The 21,801-nt window shown below is 45.4% G+C and overlaps 1 protein-coding gene across 1 annotated transcript in view; it reads left to right on the top strand.

The window, feature by feature from the left end:
• SPATA4 (spermatogenesis associated 4) overlaps positions 1-21,801 on the top strand; it is a 392,623-nt gene that overhangs the window by 222,138 nt on the left and 148,684 nt on the right. The window contains exon 4 of the mRNA XM_069631442.1: positions 9,765-9,985. Within this exon, the coding sequence (XP_069487543.1) occupies positions 9,765-9,985 (221 nt within the window). The remainder of the gene's footprint in view (positions 1-9,764; positions 9,986-21,801) is intronic.

The raw sequence follows: 21,801 nt of genomic DNA, 5'->3' as shown, positions 1-21,801 counted from the left end.
GGACAAAAAGACAATTCATGAAACAGATTTTGTACTCTGATATCGTTTTTAAAAATACTCCAGTGTTTCCTGATGGTATTTTTGATTTTGTTACTTTGCACAGAAAATTTAGAAACGTAAACTGGCATTTTAAGTTCCCCTTTGGTGTTCTGAGTGCTTACTATGAGGGTGTTTCTCGGTCCAAAGCGTTCACTCTGTCAGTGGCAGAATCGAGTTCCTCTCTCTTATATCCTCGTGCCAAAAACTTCTCTTTCATTTCAGTCTGTTGTTGTAGATAATCCTCGGGGTCACTGACGATCTTCTTAACCCGTATTAACTGACTATATGGTAGATTTCTAAGTAAGCTAGGTTGGTGGAAACTTAAACGATGTAATAGATTGTTACGGTCTGTAGGTTTGCGAAAAAGAGTGCTATTGTAACCTGTTTCTTTCTTTTCAATTTGTACATCAAGGTACGTGATTTTGCTTTAGGATGTTTCTTTGGTGAATCCAATTCTTTTGTCAATACTGTTGAGGTACTCAAAAAAGGTGTTAAATTCCAATTCGGTGCCTGTCCAGATTCCAAAAATGTCGTCGATGTAGCGTACCCAAAGGTACATATTTTTGCTCCATTCATTTTTGTTGAGTATGTGATCCATCTCATATTTATACATTAAGCAGTTTGCGTAGGTGGGTGCCATGGTGGCACCCATCGATGTACCTGAAATTTGTAAGAAAAATTAATCTTTGTACTGGAAATATGAGTTTTCGGCTATGAATTGTAACAGGGTGGGAATTAAATCTTTTTTTGCTTGATTGTCCAGTGCTTGAAGTAGTATCCATTCTACCGAGTCTATGCCACGGTTGTGGGGTATGGACATGTACAGGCTTTTAACGTCAATGGTGAACATCAGGTGATTCTGGTCAAAAAGTAAGGTGTTCAATTTCTGCAGAAAATGCGTAGTGTCCCGGATGTAAGTGTCTGTGTTCTGTATCAATGGCTGTAGGAAGAAATCTATGTAAACACCTAATGGTTGGTTGATACTGTTCATACCAGCCACAATTGGCCTTCCAGGTGGTTTGATCAGATCCTTGTGAATTTTAGGTATGGTATAAAAGTTCGGTATCCTTGGGTGTTGGTTATTGAGATACTTATGCCTATGTTCATTGATCCAATCTAGTTCCATGGCTTTATCAAGTAGTGCTTCCAGATTACATTTAATAGACAACGTAGGGTCAGAATCCAATGGGGCATAAATTGTGGCCCTATGGGGCAAAAATGGGAGTTGGGAAGGGCCATGGTTCAATGGGGAATTACCGCCCCGCCAACCCTGGAATGGGGTGGTAATTCCCTATTGAACCATGGCGGACCCGTTACAACACCGGCACCAACCATGGTGCTAATAGTGCCATGGTTTAGAGCCGGTGTTGTAATGAGGGCCAATATTTTAAGGATGTTTTGACCGCTTCCCCACTAAGAAGTTATTAGTGACATTTCTTTTGAAAAACTCACCTTTTTCATATAAATTGGTTACAAAGAAACTATGAACAGTGTCATTTGTGATGATTTATAAAACCCTCATTCAAGACCATCAAACCTGATAACCAGTAACAAAAAACTTAAAAATAAGTATAAGAAACTTTGAAATTCTATATCCCAGTTGGGACCATATGGAGAGAGGCTGCGTGGCTCTGTTTACTACCTAGCCTTCTGCTATGCGTTTCACCCTATATTGCCCAATTTTGATCTCCGGATCCACAGTCCCCTCGATGGGAATGTCATTTCCGTCAAACTTTTGGAGTTGTCCAGGAAGAGGTGTGAGGGGAATTTGGTGACTCCCCCCACCCCCTTCCTGAATTTATTTGATGAAATTCCTTTTTGGACAGAAGGGTGGCTTGGGATCCTGTATCCACCAGCGCTAAAAATGCACCTTGGCCTTGGACCTTAACAGGGGCATAGAATCTACCTTCTCTCTCCTCAATGGGGCAAAGGAAATGTGCATTTTGGTCCAATCTGGCAGTTAATTTCTTTATTTTGAACTCTGACACAGTGTGATCTTGGGCAGTTTTCTGAGTCGGGAATCTGTAAAGAAAATTTGGCACCCAGATATTTGTTGGATTTGGGAATCCCCTTTTTCCCCTGATCCCTTGCTCTCCCCCTTTTCCTGGAGACAGTCAATTGCACCAGTTTGAGAGGAAGATTCCTCATTGCTTCCAGAGTCCTCTGGGTGAAATTTTTGGGGTTCTGGAGTTGGTGACTCTGGGTCCGTCCCCATACTTACCCCAGTCTAAGTTAGGATCTTGGGAGGAATCCCCCCATCCCTGAAAGAGAAGATGCTCTTCCCTGAATCCTCCAGGGATTCTTCCCCTTCAAACTGGATGACGCTGACTTCCTCCACGGACTGGGCTTTCTTTGTCCCTTGGTTTCTCCTACTTACCCTCTGTTCCCTAGGCGCCAGCTTTTTGGGGGGTAGGAGATTTGGGTTCAGGTTCAGAGGTTTCTAGGGGTTTGTCTCGGGTAAGGAAGGAAGTTTCCTCTAGGGCTTTGCATCTCCCTTCCACCCGGGCCTTTCACCCGGACCAACCTGTTGGTTATCAGGGTTTTCTCTCTGTCATTGCTCCGGGGCACCAGACCCTGGGTTTGAGGTGGTCTGGGCAGCCATGTTCATGTGAGGGCCCTGCTGAGCCCTCAACATGCGACTCAGGTCTTGGGTCGGACTTTGGACCTGGCTCTCCAGTTGCAACATCCTCTCTGGTTGGTATGGGGGTCTAGAGTCATACCTTTGCTGCTCTCGGGAAGGGTAGCTGTCCCTTCTCCCAGAGTAGCTCGGGTATTGAGGATTTCCCTGGTAGCCCTCCATCCTTGGTCTCTCTTTTCTCTGATTTTGGGCGTCTAGATTCCTGAAAGCAGAGAGAGAGGAGGATTGTTCTGAAGGTTGGGGGTTTGGAGGGTACCTGGGGAAGAAACTTAAATTGGAGGGTGGAATATTACTTCCCTCCCGAGGGAAGTTGTGTGGTAAGTTTGGAGGGAAGTTTTGAGGGAAGTTCTCTGGGGCCGTACTTACCTGATTGGACCCACCCGTTGGGTCGGGGGAGTCCATACATACCCCAAGATTGGTCTGTTACCCTTGTATCTCAGGCTTATGTAGGTGGCAGAGTCAGGTGACACATTTGTTGGATACCCTGCCTGGCTACCTCCCGCTTGGGATTGATCAGAGGGTCTGCTCCACTTCTGTCACCTTGGCAGCAGCGGGGTTGTTGGATGGTTTGGGATTTCTTTTGGTATTTTTGTTTTCCACTGGCTTTTGGACTTCATATATCCGGGTAGCTTGTTCTGTTAACCAATCCAGGGTCCTTTGATCATGGAAGTCCCTAATCAGTTGTGTCATGATATACTTAGGGAGGGCATGAAAATACGTATGAATGAACTCCCTGCTATCGGTACACACCTGTCTAGAGGTCTGGGCGAATGCCCGCTTTAATTCTTGCACAAACTCTCAAGGGGCCTGGTCCTCTTCCACTGCAGGGTTTAGGCCAATTTGCGCGCCTCCTGAGTGTTCCTGTGCACAAAGAAGTGTTTCAAGATGGCTGCCTTATAGGTAGACCATCTTGAAGGATTTTGATCTTCCAGCCCAGCAAAGAAGCTGGAGTATTCCGGGGAGAATGTCCACTTGACAAACTCCATGGAATTATGATAATTTTTAATGTCAAATAGCGTCATCATCTGGTCATACAGCTCCAGATGCTCCCACACTGAGTATTTTGCATTTTTGTGGTAGGGAGTCATGAAGCTTCTATTTGTCGAATTGGGTCTTTCACAAGAGTTCTCTTTTATTTGGCAGCCTTCCTTTTCTGCTGCACTTGAGTCCATTCGCCCTCAGACTCGGAGCTGCTACTATTTGTGGTCCACTTTCTGTCCTCTAGGCGCTCCCTGATTCTTTGAGACTGGGAATCCCTCCCATAGTGACGGGGTCTGGTCTCTTCTCCCCTGTGGTACTGTGGGCCTCATGGGTCACTTCCCTTGGGCTCCCCCTTTCGCACAGGGGAGTACTCATCTTGCCCCTCCCTTCTTCCGGGTGTAGTGGAGAACTCCCCCTACCTCCCTGAATGGGTGGAGGTTTTTAAGATGCTTCTTTGAGGCCTGGATTCTGATTCTTCCCTATCTGTAAAGTGGACCAGGTGGTCCCTTTGTAACATGTGTTTCTGCCAGTCTAACTTCCTGATCTTCTCATCATCGGAGCCCTCCTGGTCAGATATATGTGCTAAGATATTTTTAAATCTAAATAAAGATGCACGTCCATCAATATCTTAGAGGGACTGACCTTCCGGCTCAGTTATACTAGGCCTGATTGAGTCCAGCTGCCTCATGTTTCCCTGTTCTTGTAAATGGGTAGGCATGAAGTTAGCAGTGCCCTGCGCATATAATGTGGTCAGTTGGCTTGAGGCCCCTGGTAAAGAGGACATCCCTCTGCTTTATCTTTCTCAGCCCCTATCTCTTGGTGCTATACTGAGGCCTGAGCTTTGAGCTCTGCCACCAGGGCTTGAGAAGCTTCCATTACCTTGCTTTGTGCCACTACATGGCAATGGAGTCCCCTGTTCTCCCCACAAAGGACCTCATTTTCTTTCTGTGAATCTTGTATTATCTGGGAATACTCAGACCTCTTCTTTTGCAGGAGACGAATCTCCTCACTCTGTGCATTTTTGGTCTGTGTGGTCTGCTCTGGTCAAATTCTCTTTGTCTCAATTTGCTATTCTATTTGCTAAGGTGATCTCTCTGTCGTTTCATAATGCTCAAATTGTGGCGTTCCTGGTCAAATTCTGCCTGGGAATTGACCTCTTTAATAATCAACTGGCTATTCGCATCTTTCAGTTGCCTTATCTATGTTTGGAATGCAAAAATGTCCTCTAAGCAGGCCATATTGTGCACCACTTGTTGACTCAATTTTAGTTGACTCTTTCTTAGGCTCTCAACACCTTCTTAACATTCCTCTTTCAGTGCAGAAAATTGGGACTCTCGCTCTGAATTTTTGTTGCTGTGCCGCTAACTCATCCTTTAGCTGCTGAATGATGTCTCCCAATTTTAACTCACAATTTTGGCTCTGTGGAACTGTCTCCATTACTTGCCTTAGCTCCTCTCTGTGCTTGATTCAAAAGCTCAGATTGATTTTGCCCAGAGGCTACACTCTCCTGGTATCTTTCTTCCATGATCATCACATGGAGGTACATATATGCTGTGAACTGAACCATTCTAATTTGCTCATCTCTGGTGGTCTGCGTCATATAAAAATCTGTCAGGGCTTTATGTAACAGGCCGTTATCCTGCTACACATCCATATTTATAGAGGGAACTTCTTGCATCATTCTAGATCGCCATGCTTCATGTTCCTGTTCAACTCATTCGTCCCTTAATGAACAATGTGGAGAGAAGGTGCTTTCTAGCCATATTAATTTCCATGGTGCTCATTGTAAAATGTGTACTGCACCCAGTAGGTTCTCTATGCAAGGGCAAAATCTCAACCCTGATCCTGCTTAGTTTGTATTCACAATATTTTATTTACACACACAGCCCTGAACTCCAGGGTCCAAGTTTTTGGATGGCGCCTTTACAGTGCAACCCAGCTTTCTATCCACTAAATGTAACACTACCTTCAATGGGCTAGTCTGCTGCGCTGCACTGTAACAGGTGAAAACACTTTTCTCAATCACGGCACGAGCCCCCACCTTGTCACGATATATTCCACGGCACAAGCAAGTCAGGGATCTCCTTCCCCTGCAATGAATGTGGAGCACAATAAAAACGCTTTAAGATTTACCTTGTATTCTTTTTTTAAGAAGGCCTGCAACCCGTCCCACACCCAACCTCCACCAACACCCCGTGTCACAATAGACTAGGAAACAGGCCGGTGTGTGTCAATAAGATATTTATGAATTTATTACTTATTGTCAAATGAGCATCAACCAATTACAACAGCCACCAATGTTGTGGCAAAACAAACTGCAATGATCTCTATAAAACGGGCAAGTTAAGATATACAGTCACAATTACTTCCTTTTTTTAATGGCACATCAGAAAAAGAAAAATTCAACACAATGATTGCACTTATGGTTAAGCACCCCTCACCCGCTGCGACACTCAACCCCCAAACATCAATTGGACTTGATTCCATTGAATGGAAGGCAGTGGCAGGGACTAATAATACAGGGGAAAAATCGGTTTTGGTGTGGTGCCCCTAGAAACAATATGGGAAACCAGCAAAGCAGGGGAAAATCCGTTTTTGGAGAACAATTGGAAGAAGGTTTTCTCACCACTGCTATGGGAAAGAGATAGAAAACAGGGAACTTGCTTGCTCATGTTTAGAAAGACAGGCAGGGCTTTTAGGGGATACTAGTCAGCACAGAAGGAGAACATCGGTTTTAGAATATGCAACACATGGGCAATGGAAAGGGAATACAAAGGGAAATTCGTTTTGACCACACAATAGGGAAAGAGGAATCGAAGGGGAAAATCCATTTTTGGGACGTTAAGCTCGATTTCACTGGAAAGGAAAATGCAAATGGAATTCATTTTTTACTGAGGTAACAGGTAGGCTCTGGGAAAGGAGGTAGCTCACACAAGGCAAATCGTTTTTGGGGTTAGGATAACGGATACAAACAGGAATTACATTTGCAATTGGAAATTCGTTTAGCAGTGCACAATTTAAACACATGGACAAATTAGTTTCTCAGATCACAATAGGATTAATTCCTTTGGGCAATACTTTATAACCATAGCAATCACAAGGCACTGGGATGAGATGGTGGGTTTCAAATTCCCACCATACAAATCCAGTGAAATAAATCTGGAAATTAATTTATTTACCTGCAAAAATACACTAAGGATTTACGCAGACAAATGACGTTTTTTTCCATAAGGATTTGCTAACATGCACAGACAAGTAAGGGATTCTTCAATAGGGAGATTACTAAAATGCACTGGCAATTGGGGTTTTTAATGGGGAATATTCAATTGGGAAATATAGAATGCAATGCTACAAAAGGGCTTATGCAATTTAATGCTGGGGTTATTGCTACTTACAGGAGAGGGCTGGACTGGACATCAGGGGAACAACAGAGCACCACTGCTGGGACAGCCATTGGGGTCTGCTAAGGATTTGCTCTTTCCTCCAAGGGGTCCCTAGGCAGCTACTAAGTCTTCTTGTTTCTCTGCAAGATTAGGCCTGCTTGGATGTTGCTACAGATTTTGGCATGTGGATCACCTCTGGGGTTAGTGGCAAGAATCCTGATTTGAGGTGGTTACCTAGTTATAGGGTAAATGACATCATACATGTAGAGTTCCTGCAGAAGGGATTGGATAATGTCAAATCCTCCACACCCATCTGCGTGCCGATAGGTCCAGCAAATGTGGGAGTGCTTTGGACTGGCTAGGCGAGGAGACCTATCCATCATCTTCCTTCGACAGGGGACTTGGTCTGATTCAGGGACATAGAAATCTCACTGCATGACAAGTGCCCTTAATTTTCATACTTTGACACATATTTACTGTGAGTCTAATGGTCCAATTTAGAAGTCTGTAGGTTATTCCTGTGTGGACCTACATATTGCCTTCATTTACTCCAGGATATTAGTGAAAAATATGCCACTCGGTGGCCAGAATATGGATCATATTTTGCATATTTTCTCAAATTTGTATAGTTCTCAAATACACACGGAGGGCCCCATGATATTTTCATAAATAACTTGAGTTGTGTAGGTCCCACAAAAATCATTATGGGTGACCTGAAAGGCCTGTCTGACAACCTTTTCAGAACTCTCAAAATGACTATTGTGGGATGAAATATTATGGATATCCCACAATGAAAACCATTTCTCCCAATTTACACAAAGGACAGTTAACTCCCCCTTTGACATCTGGCCCTGTGCCAGTTCTTGGCTGTGACGTCAAGAGGGGTCCTGTGTTGAGATTAGCTTTGCACATTCCAAGAGCTAATTGGCAGCTAAGGTAAGTTTTATTGCGGCCTAGGAGGCCTGGGTCATAAAACTCTGGGGATCGGAGCTGTTTTTATCGCGCCACCCTGCAAAACCGATCTTTACTGGAACTTAAGATTGTATTTTTAAGAGAAAGCACTCATGTTTGAAAGGAAACCAGGCCTACATCCCCATGACAACTGACTTTGGAATCTAGTTTCACATTTGAACACACAAGCAGAGAGAAACAAAACCAAGATTAGGCCTGCCCCCACCTAGCCAACATTGGCTTTTAACTCCATTTTACTTTCAAATGAACTCTTGGAAATGAACACAATGTTAACATGTAAAACCCATGCAAAGTAGTTCCTGCACAGAGTGGTTAAAGAAGAGCAACATAATTCTCCCCCCTCTCCTCCGTGTCCTTTCCTCCCACTCCCTCCCAGCACTACCGTCAATAGTCGTTGACCTTTCTAGTTGGTCCCTTGTTCTGTTTCCCCTCCTTACCCTTCTCTCCACTCACCTCCCCTCCCCTCCTCTTGTCATTCATGCACTGCAACAATTGTCGTCAGGCATAGTAATGTTACTGCTAGTCTTGTCTCCTTTTTTCCCTTCCTCTCCTCTCCCTTATTGTTCCATGCACTTGTACTATCTGATACAATATGATAGTTATTTTTCAGATTCTGATTTGTTTCAAGGAGCTGTACGAATGTAATTATATTTCTCCCATGTTCCCTCCGCCCTTGAAGCGCTTTGAAACACATTGTGTATAGGCGCTATACAAATAAACAATCGATCAATAATTACAGTATTGAAGGCTTTAGCGCACATCTGGCTGGGCATAGTGTCACTTTAAAGGTAAAACTCAAAATGCCATTGTTAATATCAGCCGTGGGGAAAGCCTTCATTTTACTGTAGTTCAACATCACCTTATGGATTCTGAACACTGTTGTTTCCTCTGTGATGGGCTCATGGAGGACAGAAACTGAGTTCATATCTTAAACATCTTGCTGCATAGTACTGAATGTATTTATTTTATTAAATGTTCATGACAGAAGACAATCTGCTCCACTACAACTGCAGCACACAATGCTGACATCCCATTGAGGGGTCTGTGGACTGTGGTCTCTGAGACTGTATCTCAGCCCTCCAATACATTTGGCAAACTTTGTCTCATGTCTTTCCCTATGCCCAGCAGTTGGCATTTTTAAATGTTTTTAAATGTTCTGGTCCAATTTCACTCCTTTTTTGCTTTGAAAGTGCAGGCCTCATTTCCATATTAGTTCAGAGCAGGCCTTTCCGTTTGGGGAGCTCTCATTACAGACTCTGGCCTTTTAATTATGGCATCCAGGGGTCATTTCACCCGACACAGTTCCATAAGGGTCAGGTCCCCATATGCCCAACTGTAGAATAATTTGCTTGTGTATCACCAGTACTTGTTTTAGATAATGTACATTAGTCCAACTTTACGCGGAGCAAAGGGAGGTTAGGGACGCTATCCCAAATACATTAACGCCACAGGTTCTCTCGCTCTCGTCTTGCTCTTCTCTCTCTCTCTCTCTGGGACTCTGTCAGGCCAGTGAAAAGTGGATGAGCTGTCTCTTGTATTTAAAATATATATTAGTTGCACAAAGGGATGCTAGTGTCTGGAAAGTGCAACTGGTTTCTCACATAGACTCTTGAAAACCATCTATATTTTGAATTATTAAACACATGTAATCACTAAGCAAATGATCCAAATATTAAGTTTGGTTTACATTTTCGTTTTCCACACTTTAATTTGCCAATATTTGCTAATATGTGAATCTTTTGACTTTATAGAATTAAAACAATCCAAGAACATGATATTGACTTCACAGACCGACCATATCAGGAGATGCTGCCATTGGTAGCTCGATCAACGGCTACAAAAGCGGTTAAGAATAATGTTACTTTGAGTGAAATATTAATAGAACCGGATGTTGTCATCAACAAACAGAAGATGCAATCTGTAATTAATATACATTTACAGCAGCGGAAACAAGAGAGACTGGAGGATCCAGGTAGGATATTTTGGAAGCACGTTTATATGGTTTTTTTCATTTAGCTTGTGATAAAAAAAATGTTGCATGTTTCATTCCAAATGTGAATTGGACTCCAGGGTCAGGTGGTTGACACATTCTCCCCAAGATTGGTACGCCAAATATGAAATGGGAAATGTCCATGAATTTAAACTTTTATTTGTGAGCAAACAAAAGGATTGAAGTTGATAGTTAAAGGGGTTTTAAAACAAACAGGAACAGGCCTACTTGGCAGAGTGGAGAACTGAACAAACAGAAAGGATCTCCCTTATCCACAAGCTGGGTTAACTATCATGACTTTAAGTACAAGGGTTTGAAGGGACAACAGCTAGTCTCATAGGGGTAGTTGTCCCTTCTTTCTAGTTCTTAATTTTTGAATAGTCCAATATCCCTTGTATTTCTTACATACAAATATTTGGTCCGTACAGGATAAGGCAAGCTCCTACAGGGCCTGGTAGAATAAGTATACCAACCTAACCTGTTGTCTCCAACAGGTAACCCCCATGCACTCTATTGGGATCAGTTGACCTCCTTCATTCAATGGCACCTGCCAATTTTGTTACATAACATAAGTCAAACAGCTTTAGAGAACTATCATTTCAACATATAAGCGCAACAACTTTTTCACATACAAAAATGTTTAATGCAGTAGTAAACACAGTACTAAAAAGTATGGTTCAACTTCACCATCAAAGTTACATTACAGATTATGTTTAATTCGAAAGAAATTTCACAAAATCGTACTGACTGCGTCCTTTTACAGATTTATTTGATATATGACTTCCACTAAACCTTGATTCAAGTCAGTTTACAAACATGATTCAAATTCAACCATTAAACAAGTAGCCGACGCGTTTCGGATATTCCATCAGGGCTTATATAACATAATATTCTATCTTGAAGTATTAGTTCACATTCATCTGTGTACCTCCAGTTGTTTCCCGTCACTCCCACACTTGTTTAGCTCTTTGTTCTGTTAAATTCACAAAAGGTTCACGGCTCACAATGTGTGGTGACCTCCAGTTGCTCACACTGTGTGGTACATGTATGGAGCCACTAAACCATTTTCGCCAAGAGCGGGATCGTCCGATCCTGCTCTTGCCGAAAACGGTGTTGCGGCTCCATAGAGGTATCACACAGTGTGAGCAAAGAACTAACGTCCATCAGACAAAACAAATGAAAATACAAGTGTTAGAGTGACGGAAATCCACTGGAGGTCACCACATGCTTCTGTAATTATAACCTTCCCTCTTGACTTCAAGTGTCCTATTATAGGGTATGAGCCCACCACTCAGCTTTGGTTCTCACAACTTGCAAACTTGTTAGTTGACTCTGTTGACTTTTCCACGCCCACAAGTGTATGGGCTGTACACCCCAGCAGTGTATTATCTTGCGCCTACTCTTCAATGCCTGTCCTGCCAACCTTCGGCTCAGAGCCCCCAGGCCGATTACTCTAAGCTCCCCACAATCCTTACCCTTTCTACAGCGTGGTTCTTAATTCAGCTCTCCTCTAATGTGGCCTATTAGGCTTGACCACCTCAGGTTCTTACTTTCTGTCTTCTTTGGTATTCCATTCGGACACCCATACTGATGACTTCTTTCTGGCTCCTTTTAATATGTTGTCTTAGGTACTAATTGTTCCAATGAGGTTTCTGATCTGTGGGTCCAATTTACTATTAGCCCAGCTCATGGGATTAGTATTTGCTAGTTGCATCTGCTTCCCAAGTGTGTGCCTCTGTGTCCCCATATTGCTAATGCCGATGGGCTCAAATAATCTACTGGGCATCTTGAGGTCAGGGACAGATATTATGTCACCCGGGGCGTCCTTTGTTCCAGCCGCCGAAGCCAGTAGGTTTGTTTGATAGTGTGTTACAAATGATTCTTCCCTGCCCACATATGCTCTATTTCTGTTCCCTTTTCTGCTAGTAACCAATTCCCATCCAGCCCCATTCAGTGATCCATTATGGGGTTCGCGCACCTGACGTACACTCATCTGAGTGCCTCCCTTTGCTTCTGGTCTCCCTAGCAGAGCTCAGAGCCAATAGCAAAGTCCCTAATTGTCCTGCATTGATGGCAAACCCTTCCTGAGGCTGATTTTCTACGTGTATTTTCCCTCTACATTGTTCCCCTACATATTATGCTAATACTGATCCATTTTATTCACTCCTCATGAGATGTATGCCCTGGTAGGCTGTGCAATGACCATTACTTTAAAGTGGTGCGTTGGTGCTAATGCGGCTCCCCAGGGATAAGTGGGGGAGCCCTAGGGGTTGCATCCCAACGCTGGCCAATTTCCATGGTCCCCAGATTTCCCAGACCACCGCAGTGGTTGCTCCAAAGATGACTTTGTAACACAGGAGGTACAGCAAATCTAGAGTACATTCTAGCAGCATAGAGTCGGCTACCTCAAGGTTGTATCACTGTGCTCTTTAGTGCAGCAATTTCCTTTAGAACATAGCCATGATTAGTAATCAGATGATCTATTCCAGGAATTGCCAAGAGTCATACATAATAGCCCAAGTTAAAAAAATAAAATAGTATTGTATAGCTCAGCTACTGCTGTTCTAGTGGCCTATCAGTGCATGGCTCTGGAATAGAAGAGGAAGGCAGGGGTGGTTAGTAGGAAGAGAAGTAGAGAGAAGTGCAAATCCTGAGGTGGTAAGGCAGCAGGCCGAAAAACGCCCATTTCTTGTGTGCAGGTATGTTTCTTGGTGTTTTATGGTGTATGACGAGGTCACAGATGAGTGACTAGGGGATGGGAACCTGGAGACTAGATGGCCAGGGACCTCACCCGCTCCCTGACACTGGCCCTGAAGGTGTTGGCGTAGGAGAATTATCAAAGGAAAGGGGAGAAGAAGCATCTAAAGAGAGAGGAAGTGGAGGAGGAGAAAAGGCAGAGGCATTAAAAAGTAAGGCGTACTATAGAAGAGTTCCAGAAAGGAGGTAGTGTATATACAACTGCTGGACAGAGGAGAAGGCCAGGTGAATGAGAGAAGGGGAACAGTGCTCGCTGCAGTATTTATAACCCACCAAGAGGAGGTCACCCTGCTGGACGCTCAGGTTTGCAAGGTTACAAGCTTCCTTTCTTCTTTGGTGGCTTTGCAACAACCACCAGAATCCGGGTTGGCATCCCTAGCAGGTTACATGTTTTCTCTCCTTTTCACTATCCACTGCCTCTTGTCAGCTTTTGGGGCAAAGCTCCCAGCAAGCCCCTTATTCTGTTCTCTCCTACAAGTGTTAACTCTCTCACTTTGTGACCTATTTGGCTAAACTGCCTCCTCTTTCTCAACTCTTTGCCAATGCGGCCTATTTGGCTGGACCAACTCCTGATCTCTGTGTCTGCTTCTTCTATTCCCTTTGGGTGTACAACACCAACTGCCACTGATATTTTTAGGAATACCCCTAACACTACTCCCCTCTCAATGCTGTTCTTAAGGGCCGCCTTGCCTCATTTCTCCTGCAATACATTTCTCAGTGGGATAAATTTGGGAAATTTAATTGAAGACATGACTGCAGGCTATGTGGTGTGATGAACTAAGGGAGACTGGGTGATCTTTGGGAATCCCCCCCTACCACCTCTAGTATCAGTATTATGTAGCTGGTGGCCTCCAGTGTTCTCCAGTGCCCCTCCACGGTTCGGTTCCTCAGAGGTAACTATCACACTTGGCAATGCCTTGGATTCCTGGAGTGGACTCCCATAAATCTCCCCCATTCTTCACTGTTATCTTCTCTCCAGGACTGGTTGGAAAGACTTTTTTGAAAAGGTTGCATAGAGCAGGTTTCAATTTAGATTCTTGTCAAGAGCTTGTAGTGAAGGCATTTACCTTGTGTCCATAAACTAGTTTGCCAGAGGACTGTTTTAGGTTTTTGGTTCTTGAACAGTTTTCTAGTGAAAGACATTTTGATTGAGCCATTAAGGCCCAGAATCTCCAGGCACTTCTGTAGGAGGATTGGTTAATGTCTCTCGACCTCCGTATTTTAGACACACATGCATTTCCATCACAGGAATTATCTTCCGTATATTGTGAGAGAGTGCTATCATTTTAACTCGCTGACCTTTGGTCTCAGATTAGCGCAGAGAGTCGTTGGCTGCTCACCTCATAGGAGAACACATTTAGCAAAGTCATCAAAGATGCTCTCTCTTCACCTTAGGAAGATTCTACATTTTAGAAGCCTGCAATTACTGTACCACTATCGTCTCTTCTATTCTCACTCCAAGCAGGAGTAGAGAGGTGTGGCGCAAATTACGTGGATCAAGAGCAGGTTTCTTTAGAAGAGACTTTAAATAAGCATGTTTAAAATTGTGAGGGGAAATGTCCCAAATATACATGGTCTGTTAATTATATGGGCTAGAGCCGGGCCAAGGATGGGTACATGATCATGTACAATCCTTATGAAACAAGGGTCCACAGGGGATCCGGACCTAATCTCAAGTGAATATTTAATAATTTCTCATGTTGAGACCAAAGACAATTCTAAACATGGTTGTTTTCATTGATTAAACTGGGACTTTTCCCTTTTCCCTGGGAGAAGCCCAACATGCCATCCCCAGTTCTCTGTGGGTATCTGGCTTCTTCAATGGCCTTCTCAGTCCTTATTGTCCAGAAATGGTTTTTGCCACCCTTTACAGTTCTCTAGGCATTGTAGGCTTTAGGGGTGCCCAAACTCTTTTTCTCATGACTGTCTAGTTACAGGCTTTCCGCGACCCTTACATTCAAGTCTCACTCGGGTGTGCAGAGTCTTGCCAGAAGACAGGTTAGTGGGGGTAGCTGGTGGGAGAGATGGAGAGGGGTCTCCTAAAGGTCTACCTTATCCGAGATCTCTTATGCTTCACCTCACATTGCTTCTCAGAAATGAAGGTAGCATCCCTGGCCCACTCTCCTCCCACCGCTTAGTCTTGCGTAGGGCTGCCAAACCTGATGGAACCTTCCTTTGCTCCTTACAGGCCTTTCCTCCTCCTTCTCCTCAGTCCTGTCTTCACCACCTAATTTTCAGTGGTCACCCTCCATTGGTGCCCTGAAACTTCGTTCCTGACCAAGAGAGCGATAAAATAATCATTGCTCTAAGATCTGGGCGAAGCCTGGTCACCTATATCCCACCAGGTACTCGGATCATTGTGATCAGGCTTCCCTTGTTTCGGCCCTTCGCACTTTTCTCTGCCTTCACTGCATGCCCCGAAATCCTGCTATACAGAAATCGTCCGTTAACTAGGTTTCCTATAAACAAATGATGTTAAATTGAGTTAGATAGTCTACCCAATTTGCGTCATGCAGTTTTTTCGTGACCCCCTGCTACGTTCCATGAGATTATACCTATTATCACAAAAATACCACACATCGAATCTGGTTCACTATCCTGCAAGACTTGACTGCGGTTCTTCTTCTTTTCACCTGTAGTTGTGTTTCACCAAAACAATCACCCAAAAAGCAAAGTTCACAAGTGTAGCATCAAGTCTGGTTTACTATCCTACCAGATTTGACTGTAGCTCTTGTTGGTCCAGGAATTATCTCTTCTTTTATCAATGGGCCCTCAACCCTTCTTCTCTCTCACTTTTTTTTCCAATATGTTTTTATTTGCAATATTGAACATTAACAACTTCCAACATTGAATTTCCCCCTTCCCATCCGCCCCACCTTGCCCCCCCCTGATCCAGTTGCCGTCCTTGCGATGTCTCTGCGTTGGAGTGGTGTTGCTTTGACGTTTTTGAATTCCCCAAGTCCTTGCCAGGAATGATCCTCCTTTCTGTGACCATTACAAGTCCTCTTCCCCCGGACTAGCAGTTATTCCTAAGAGGGACATGGACCTGGGGCTCCATGCCCGGCGTGCTCCATCCTTTAGATATCCCAATGATGACCATTCCGTGTTAAACCCGAAGTACTCTCCTTGTATCGAGTAAGTGAGCCACTCCATGGCGAGAAGCGACCAGATTTTGGCAATCCAATCATGGTCTTTGGTCATGGTCTCTAGACTTCCATTTACTTGCTAGAAACAGTGCTGCCGCTATCATCCTAATGACGTAGAGTTTCTGGTTTGCTTTTGTCGTGATGTTTTCAAAGACCTCATTTAATCCTATCATTGCTAGCCACCTGTTTTCTCAGCACTTAATACCTAGCACCTGCTCAATTGCTTCTTGAATACCCGTCCAGTTATTATCTAATTTTGGGCAATCCCACTATATGTGGCTCCAGGTGCCATCGGCTCTGCAATTCCTCCAGCATAGTTGTGACACCTCCGGATATATTCTATGTAGTTTGACCGGAGTTAGGTGTGACTGTAAAATTAGCTTCTGCCAGATCTCTCTAATTTGGAGGGATCTTAATAGTTTTGGTATCTGCCCCCAAAGTTTCGACCATTCAGTATTGCCTATCGTAGGACCGGTACCTGCTTCCCATTGCCCCATGTATGTTCTGCTCGGGGGAAGCTCCCCGTCCTTAATGAGTTTTTATATGTTTGTTACCACTTTCTTTTCCCCTGTGTTGGAGTTTAGAAACTTCTCGAAAGGGGTCAGTTGTCGGGTCCCTGCAGATCTCATGGCTGGGTGTGACAGCGAATGTCTCAACTGGACATAGGTGAATCTCTGGTTTTCCCCCAGGCCGAAGTCTGCTTTGCTCAAAGGTTTTAATCTGTTCTCTGTTAAACGTGTCCCTAACTCTGTGGCATCCCCCTTGTTGCCAGAAGCAGAATGTAGTCGTATTGTAACCCGGGGCGAATTGTGAGTTGCCGAAGAGTGGTGTTCATGGGGAGGGAAAGGAGGTGATGTGTGCACTTTTCACCGCATGATCCCATGCCTTGCCCACTGCCGATAACATTAGGCTACAGTACATTTGCTCTGGTCTGTCCGCCCTTGGTTTCCACATAATTCCCTCTAGGACAGCCCCCGCTAACGCCCTGTCCATGGACCTCCATATTTTCCCCCTATCATCCATTTGCCAATCTCTAATGACCCTCGTTTGAGCTGCGCTGTAGTAGGCCTTGAAGTCTTGTACCCCCAGTCCCTCTAGGGCGACGGGGATTCTCATTAATTTCACTGCTACACTCGGGGGTTTATTGTTCCAAACAAATGTGCTTGTTAATTTATGGAGGGCTTTAAAGAAGGAGGATGGTATGTGGATCGGGAGAAACGTGAAGTGGTAAAGAAGTTGCAGCAATACTACCATTTTCAGGACGTTCATACGCCCCAACCATGATATAGATGGCGGTCCCCAGTCTATCAGTTTTGTTTTAAGTTTCTCCAAGAGGGGTGGGTAGTTGGCCTAATATAATCCACTCACTGATTTGGTCAGTTTTACCCCTAGGTATGTTATGGAGTCGTCGACCCATCGTATTGGAAGGACTTTTTAAGGTTTCGTTCTGCTGAGTCAGTGAGGGTGAGGCTGAGTATTTCGGATTTGTTTGTATTAACTGTTAGTCCTGCCACTGCCCGAAGCGGCTAGTTGCAGTTGCACTGCTCTCAGGGATGTCTGGTTGAGTCACCGTCATGAGCATGTCATCCGCAAAGGCGGCGACTTTGTAGGTGACTCCCCCGAAGGGTATTCCTGCTATGCTTTCGTTAGCTCTTATGGCTGATAGGAAGGGTTCTAAATGTAGGGCATATAATATGGGGGTCAGGGGACAGCCCTGTTTGTGCCTCTCCCAACTGCCACAGGGTCAGTGATGTGCCCGTTTATGGCGAGTCGGAGGAGGGGGTGCTGATAGTTGGCTCTAATAGCTCAGAAAGCTCGGCCCAAAGCCCATCTTGGACATGGTAGCAAAGAGGAATCCCCACTCCACCCGATCAAAGGCTTTCTCTGTGCTCACTGCTAGGAGGAGAGCGGGGATCCCCATCTTCTGAGCCTTCTCGATTAGATGAGCTATTCCCCTTACGTTGTCCTGTCTGCCTACCCCTGATGAAGCCTGACTGATCGGTCTGTACTATCCTGGGGAGAATAGATTCGAGTCTAGTGGCTAGAATCTTGGAGTGGATTTTCGCATCAACATTTATTAACGCGATGGGGCGGTAGGACCTACAGTCTGTTTGGTCGTTAATTTTTGGGGGATTAATATCCCCTTGGCCTCTTCCATTGACTTTGGTAAAGCTTTGGACTGCCCTATGTGATTGAACAGGTTCGTAAGGTATGGTATTTGTGTTTCTTTGTGGTATTTATCAAGTTATGCGACGTATCCGTCTGGCCCCGGGGATTTATTATTTGGAAGTGAGTTGATGGCTGCCCTAACCTCGTCCCTTGTAATCTCCCCTTCCAGAGCTTCCCTCTCCTCCCCCATTAGTTGTTGCAACTCTATTTTATGTAAGTGGCTTCCTGGGAGTTGAGTGGTGGGTTGTCTGAGCTGTACAGTTTAGAATAGAATTCCACAAACTCCTTCCCTATGTCTTCGGTTTTAGTGCTAGTCAGCCTCCTTGTAGCTTAATTGTTAGGATTTTTTTGTCCTTTTCTTCTTTTCTCAGCATTCTGGCTAGTCTGAATTATTAGCCTTAAGCTAGTACTTTTGCCTAAGACGCAGAAGGTTGTGCTCTGCCGCCCTGGTTTGTATAATACTAAATTGCCCCATATCATCCTGTGTTCTCTTTTTATAGCGGCAGTTTGTTTCAGTCCCATTTTGACAATTATATCTTTTAGTTTCGCCTCTAGCTGAGCTTCTTCCTACCTCAGTTCCCTTGCCTGTCTTGTTTTTGTGGCTATAATCCTGTCTCTTATTGTTGCTTTTGGTGCATCCCACCAGGTCTGCTGGGTAGTGTCCCCGGCGCTATTGTTCTCAGTGAAGGATTCCACTTCTTCTGCCATTTCGCGTACTAGTGTTGTCTTTAAAGAGCTGGGTCGGGTATCTCCATTTCCACAGGCTGGATGGGCCCCGGTTTCTTTTTATGGATAGGGGCATTGGCGCGTGGTCGGAAAGGGTAATAGCGCCCAACGCTAGGTCGGTCGCCTTGCCCAGCAGCATTCTGGAAAGCCATATGTAAAAAATCCTAGAGTGTGATCGATGTGCATGAGAGTAAAAGGCATATCCCTGCCTGTTCCCCTGCATTTCCCTCCATGTGTCAACTAGGGCCAGGTCTTGGAGTTTCCGCTTAAGGTCCCTTGAGGGTCGCACCGGAGGTCCCTGGGGCCTCGTACTCCTGTCTTTGGTGGGGTCCTAGGCTAAGCTGAAATTCCGTTAGAACGACAGGGGAACTTGAGAACTTCTCTAGACGGATAAGGGCTTTTTGTATGTAGCTATCGTGGCCTGTGTTTGGTGCGTAGAGTGTTGCTGCGGTGTAGGGCCACTCCCCTCCCCTCCAGTGCTACTGACAAATATCTCCCCTGGGTGTCTTTTTCCGATCCCTTTTACGGACAAGTCGAGCACGTCCTTCAATGCTACGAGGACTCCCCCCTTTTTGCTGGTTTGTGTGGCCTGAAAGATTCTCCTATAGCCCCAGATTTTTATTTTATGAGCGTCCTGGTTTTGGATATGGGTCTCTTGCACGGTGACTATATGCTATTGCTCCCTTCTCAGGAATCTCTCCACCTTTTTCCTTTTGATCGGAGAGTTAAGCCTGTTGACGTTTAGTGATAGAACCTTTAGTTGATCTGACCTAGCCATATTCGTTCCCTGGTATTGCTGTTGTCTGAGCCGGTGGCCCCTTTAATTTCAGGGATGCCCCTCTGGGTCCCCTCTGCTTCCGTAGTTGATCACCCTCCTCTCCTATCTGCTGCCTCTGGATCGCCTTCTCCCCCCTCTCATTGCTCCTCTCCCCTCACCCCCGTCCCGACCACTGGGTGGGTTCAGCTGGCCCTCAGCCCCCCTCATTATGTGGTCATGAGAGCTGGACCCTAGTAGATGCCCAGCGTTTCCCCACGCAGGATATCCCAATCCCATTTCAAGGCGCCAACCCCCTCCCTTCCCTCGAGGATATGGATTCACAACTTCTGCTTAACGTTCAAGCACTGAATTTATCTCATTGTGCGACCTCCCCAGGCACGTAGTAGCTGTAGAGTCTGCGCCTTGGTTTTAGTTTATTTGTCGCTCTCGCAGAGGTTCCCCACTTTGTCTGGGTCCTTGTTGATTGGCTGGCTTCTGCGGAGGGGTTGGATGTCCCCCTTCTTAGATCTTTTGGACTTAACCGCAGTCCATTCCCATGGCTGCCGGACGTTAATTTGGCTGGATGGCGGGGGGCATGTGGCTTGGCTTTCTTCTTCGATTCCCAGAAAAGTTGCCCCCTGTTCACATGTCGTTATCTTGTGCTGTTTTCCTTGCCAGTAGAAGCTCAGTCCGAATGGGTGCAACCATCTATATCGAACTTGTTAGTTTCCCAGATGAGCCAGAACTGGGGCTTTGTGCCTGCTTCTGTTTAGGGTTGTCTGGGATAAATCTTGGTATAGGAACATTTCCGCCCCATTGTATGTAATTTGATTTGCCTTTCTGGCCTTAGCCAGAATTTGTTCTTTGAGCATATAGCTGTGGTGTGCCAGCAAGACGTCTCGGCCTTGCCCCCGGTTTCGGGCGTCTCGGACCCACTCTGTGGATTCTATCAAATTGAATTTCTGCGCGCGGCTCCGATTCCAGCAGGTCCCCGAAGATGGTCTGCATGGCTTGAGTCAGGTCTTGGTCACGGGTGTCCTAAGGCAAACTCTTGACCCGTATGTTGGATCGCCTGGACCTGTTTTTCAGGTCTTCTATCTGTAGCTTGTGGTTGCGGGTGGCGACTCGCAGGGTTTCCAGCAGAGTGTCAGCTTTTCTCACATCTTCTGTTAGTTCTTGGATGGCCCTCTCGTTGTTATCCACTCTTTCCTCAATCTTGTTAATGTCTCTTCTTATTTTTTGTATGTCTTCAGCCAGGTCTTCTCTTAATGCGTCCATTTGTTGTTGGCCTGCATTGGTAATTTTATCCACTATTTCTCCCAGCAGGCATTTGAGTGAAGCATGCATCACCGGTCTCTCCTGGTCCTCCTGCATGATGGTCGTCCCGGTTTCCGCTCCCAGTCATTCGAGGTGTGGGCTCCCGGTGGGTCGGTATCCCTGGCTCATATCTTTATGCAATTTATTTGCATTTGTGGGGCCTGCTGGTGTCTCCCTATTCCTACTTCTGGACATCTCAGGGAGTAGTTGTTGGGGGTGTGGAACACAAAGGGTCCCGCCTGCTCCTGGTGTGTTCCAGGGCTATGGCGAGCCGTAGTCTGCAAGGCTAGGTGATGGTCCTGTTCAGCGAAGAGATTTGGCTCCTTGGGGTTGAAGGCGAGCGTCTCCAGATAGCACAATCCTCCCCCCAATGAGAGACAATAATGGACTCTCCCAAGATGGGAATAAGGCTAGGACCAAGTGCGGGTGAGCTCAATGGGAGTTTATATAAGTCAAAATAGGGCATGTAAAGGACTCTGCAAACTCCGATTGCGCTCTGTCTGACACTAGCAAAGACAGGCGTATATATTTACAAAATGCATCATAAGAACCTACACACGATAGGGGGCACATGTTCGTGGGGAATGGGTGGCGACGACTAACTATAGGTGCAGCTGTGATGTGGTGCGCCGTGGTTGGTGGACGTCACTGGTTGCCAACGTGGGCCGGGCAGGTCAGCTGGGCTCATCCGGGCGGTGCTGTGGTGCCAGGCGTGGCCAGTGTCATTGATGGACGTCTTCCTTGGCTTTCTGCCCGAAGGGCCACGCACACCCCATTCATTCAATACCGCAATATTATCTTTCCCTGTAAATCCTACAATAGGTTATTCTACAGGTTAATGCAACACAGGAGGAATGCACCCAGAGCGGGGGTCCTTTGGTGATACATCAATACATGGTTACCATCATCCTGTTGGCTGGGTATCA

Source organism: Ambystoma mexicanum, chromosome 6q, assembly GCF_040938575.1.
Source record: "Ambystoma mexicanum isolate Mex_15411 chromosome 6q, UKY_AmexF1_1, whole genome shotgun sequence".
In the NCBI taxonomy this organism is placed as follows: Eukaryota; Metazoa; Chordata; class Amphibia; order Caudata; family Ambystomatidae; genus Ambystoma; species Ambystoma mexicanum.
Note: the sequence above shows the minus strand (reverse complement) of the source record. Positions and strands in the feature narration are given on the sequence as shown.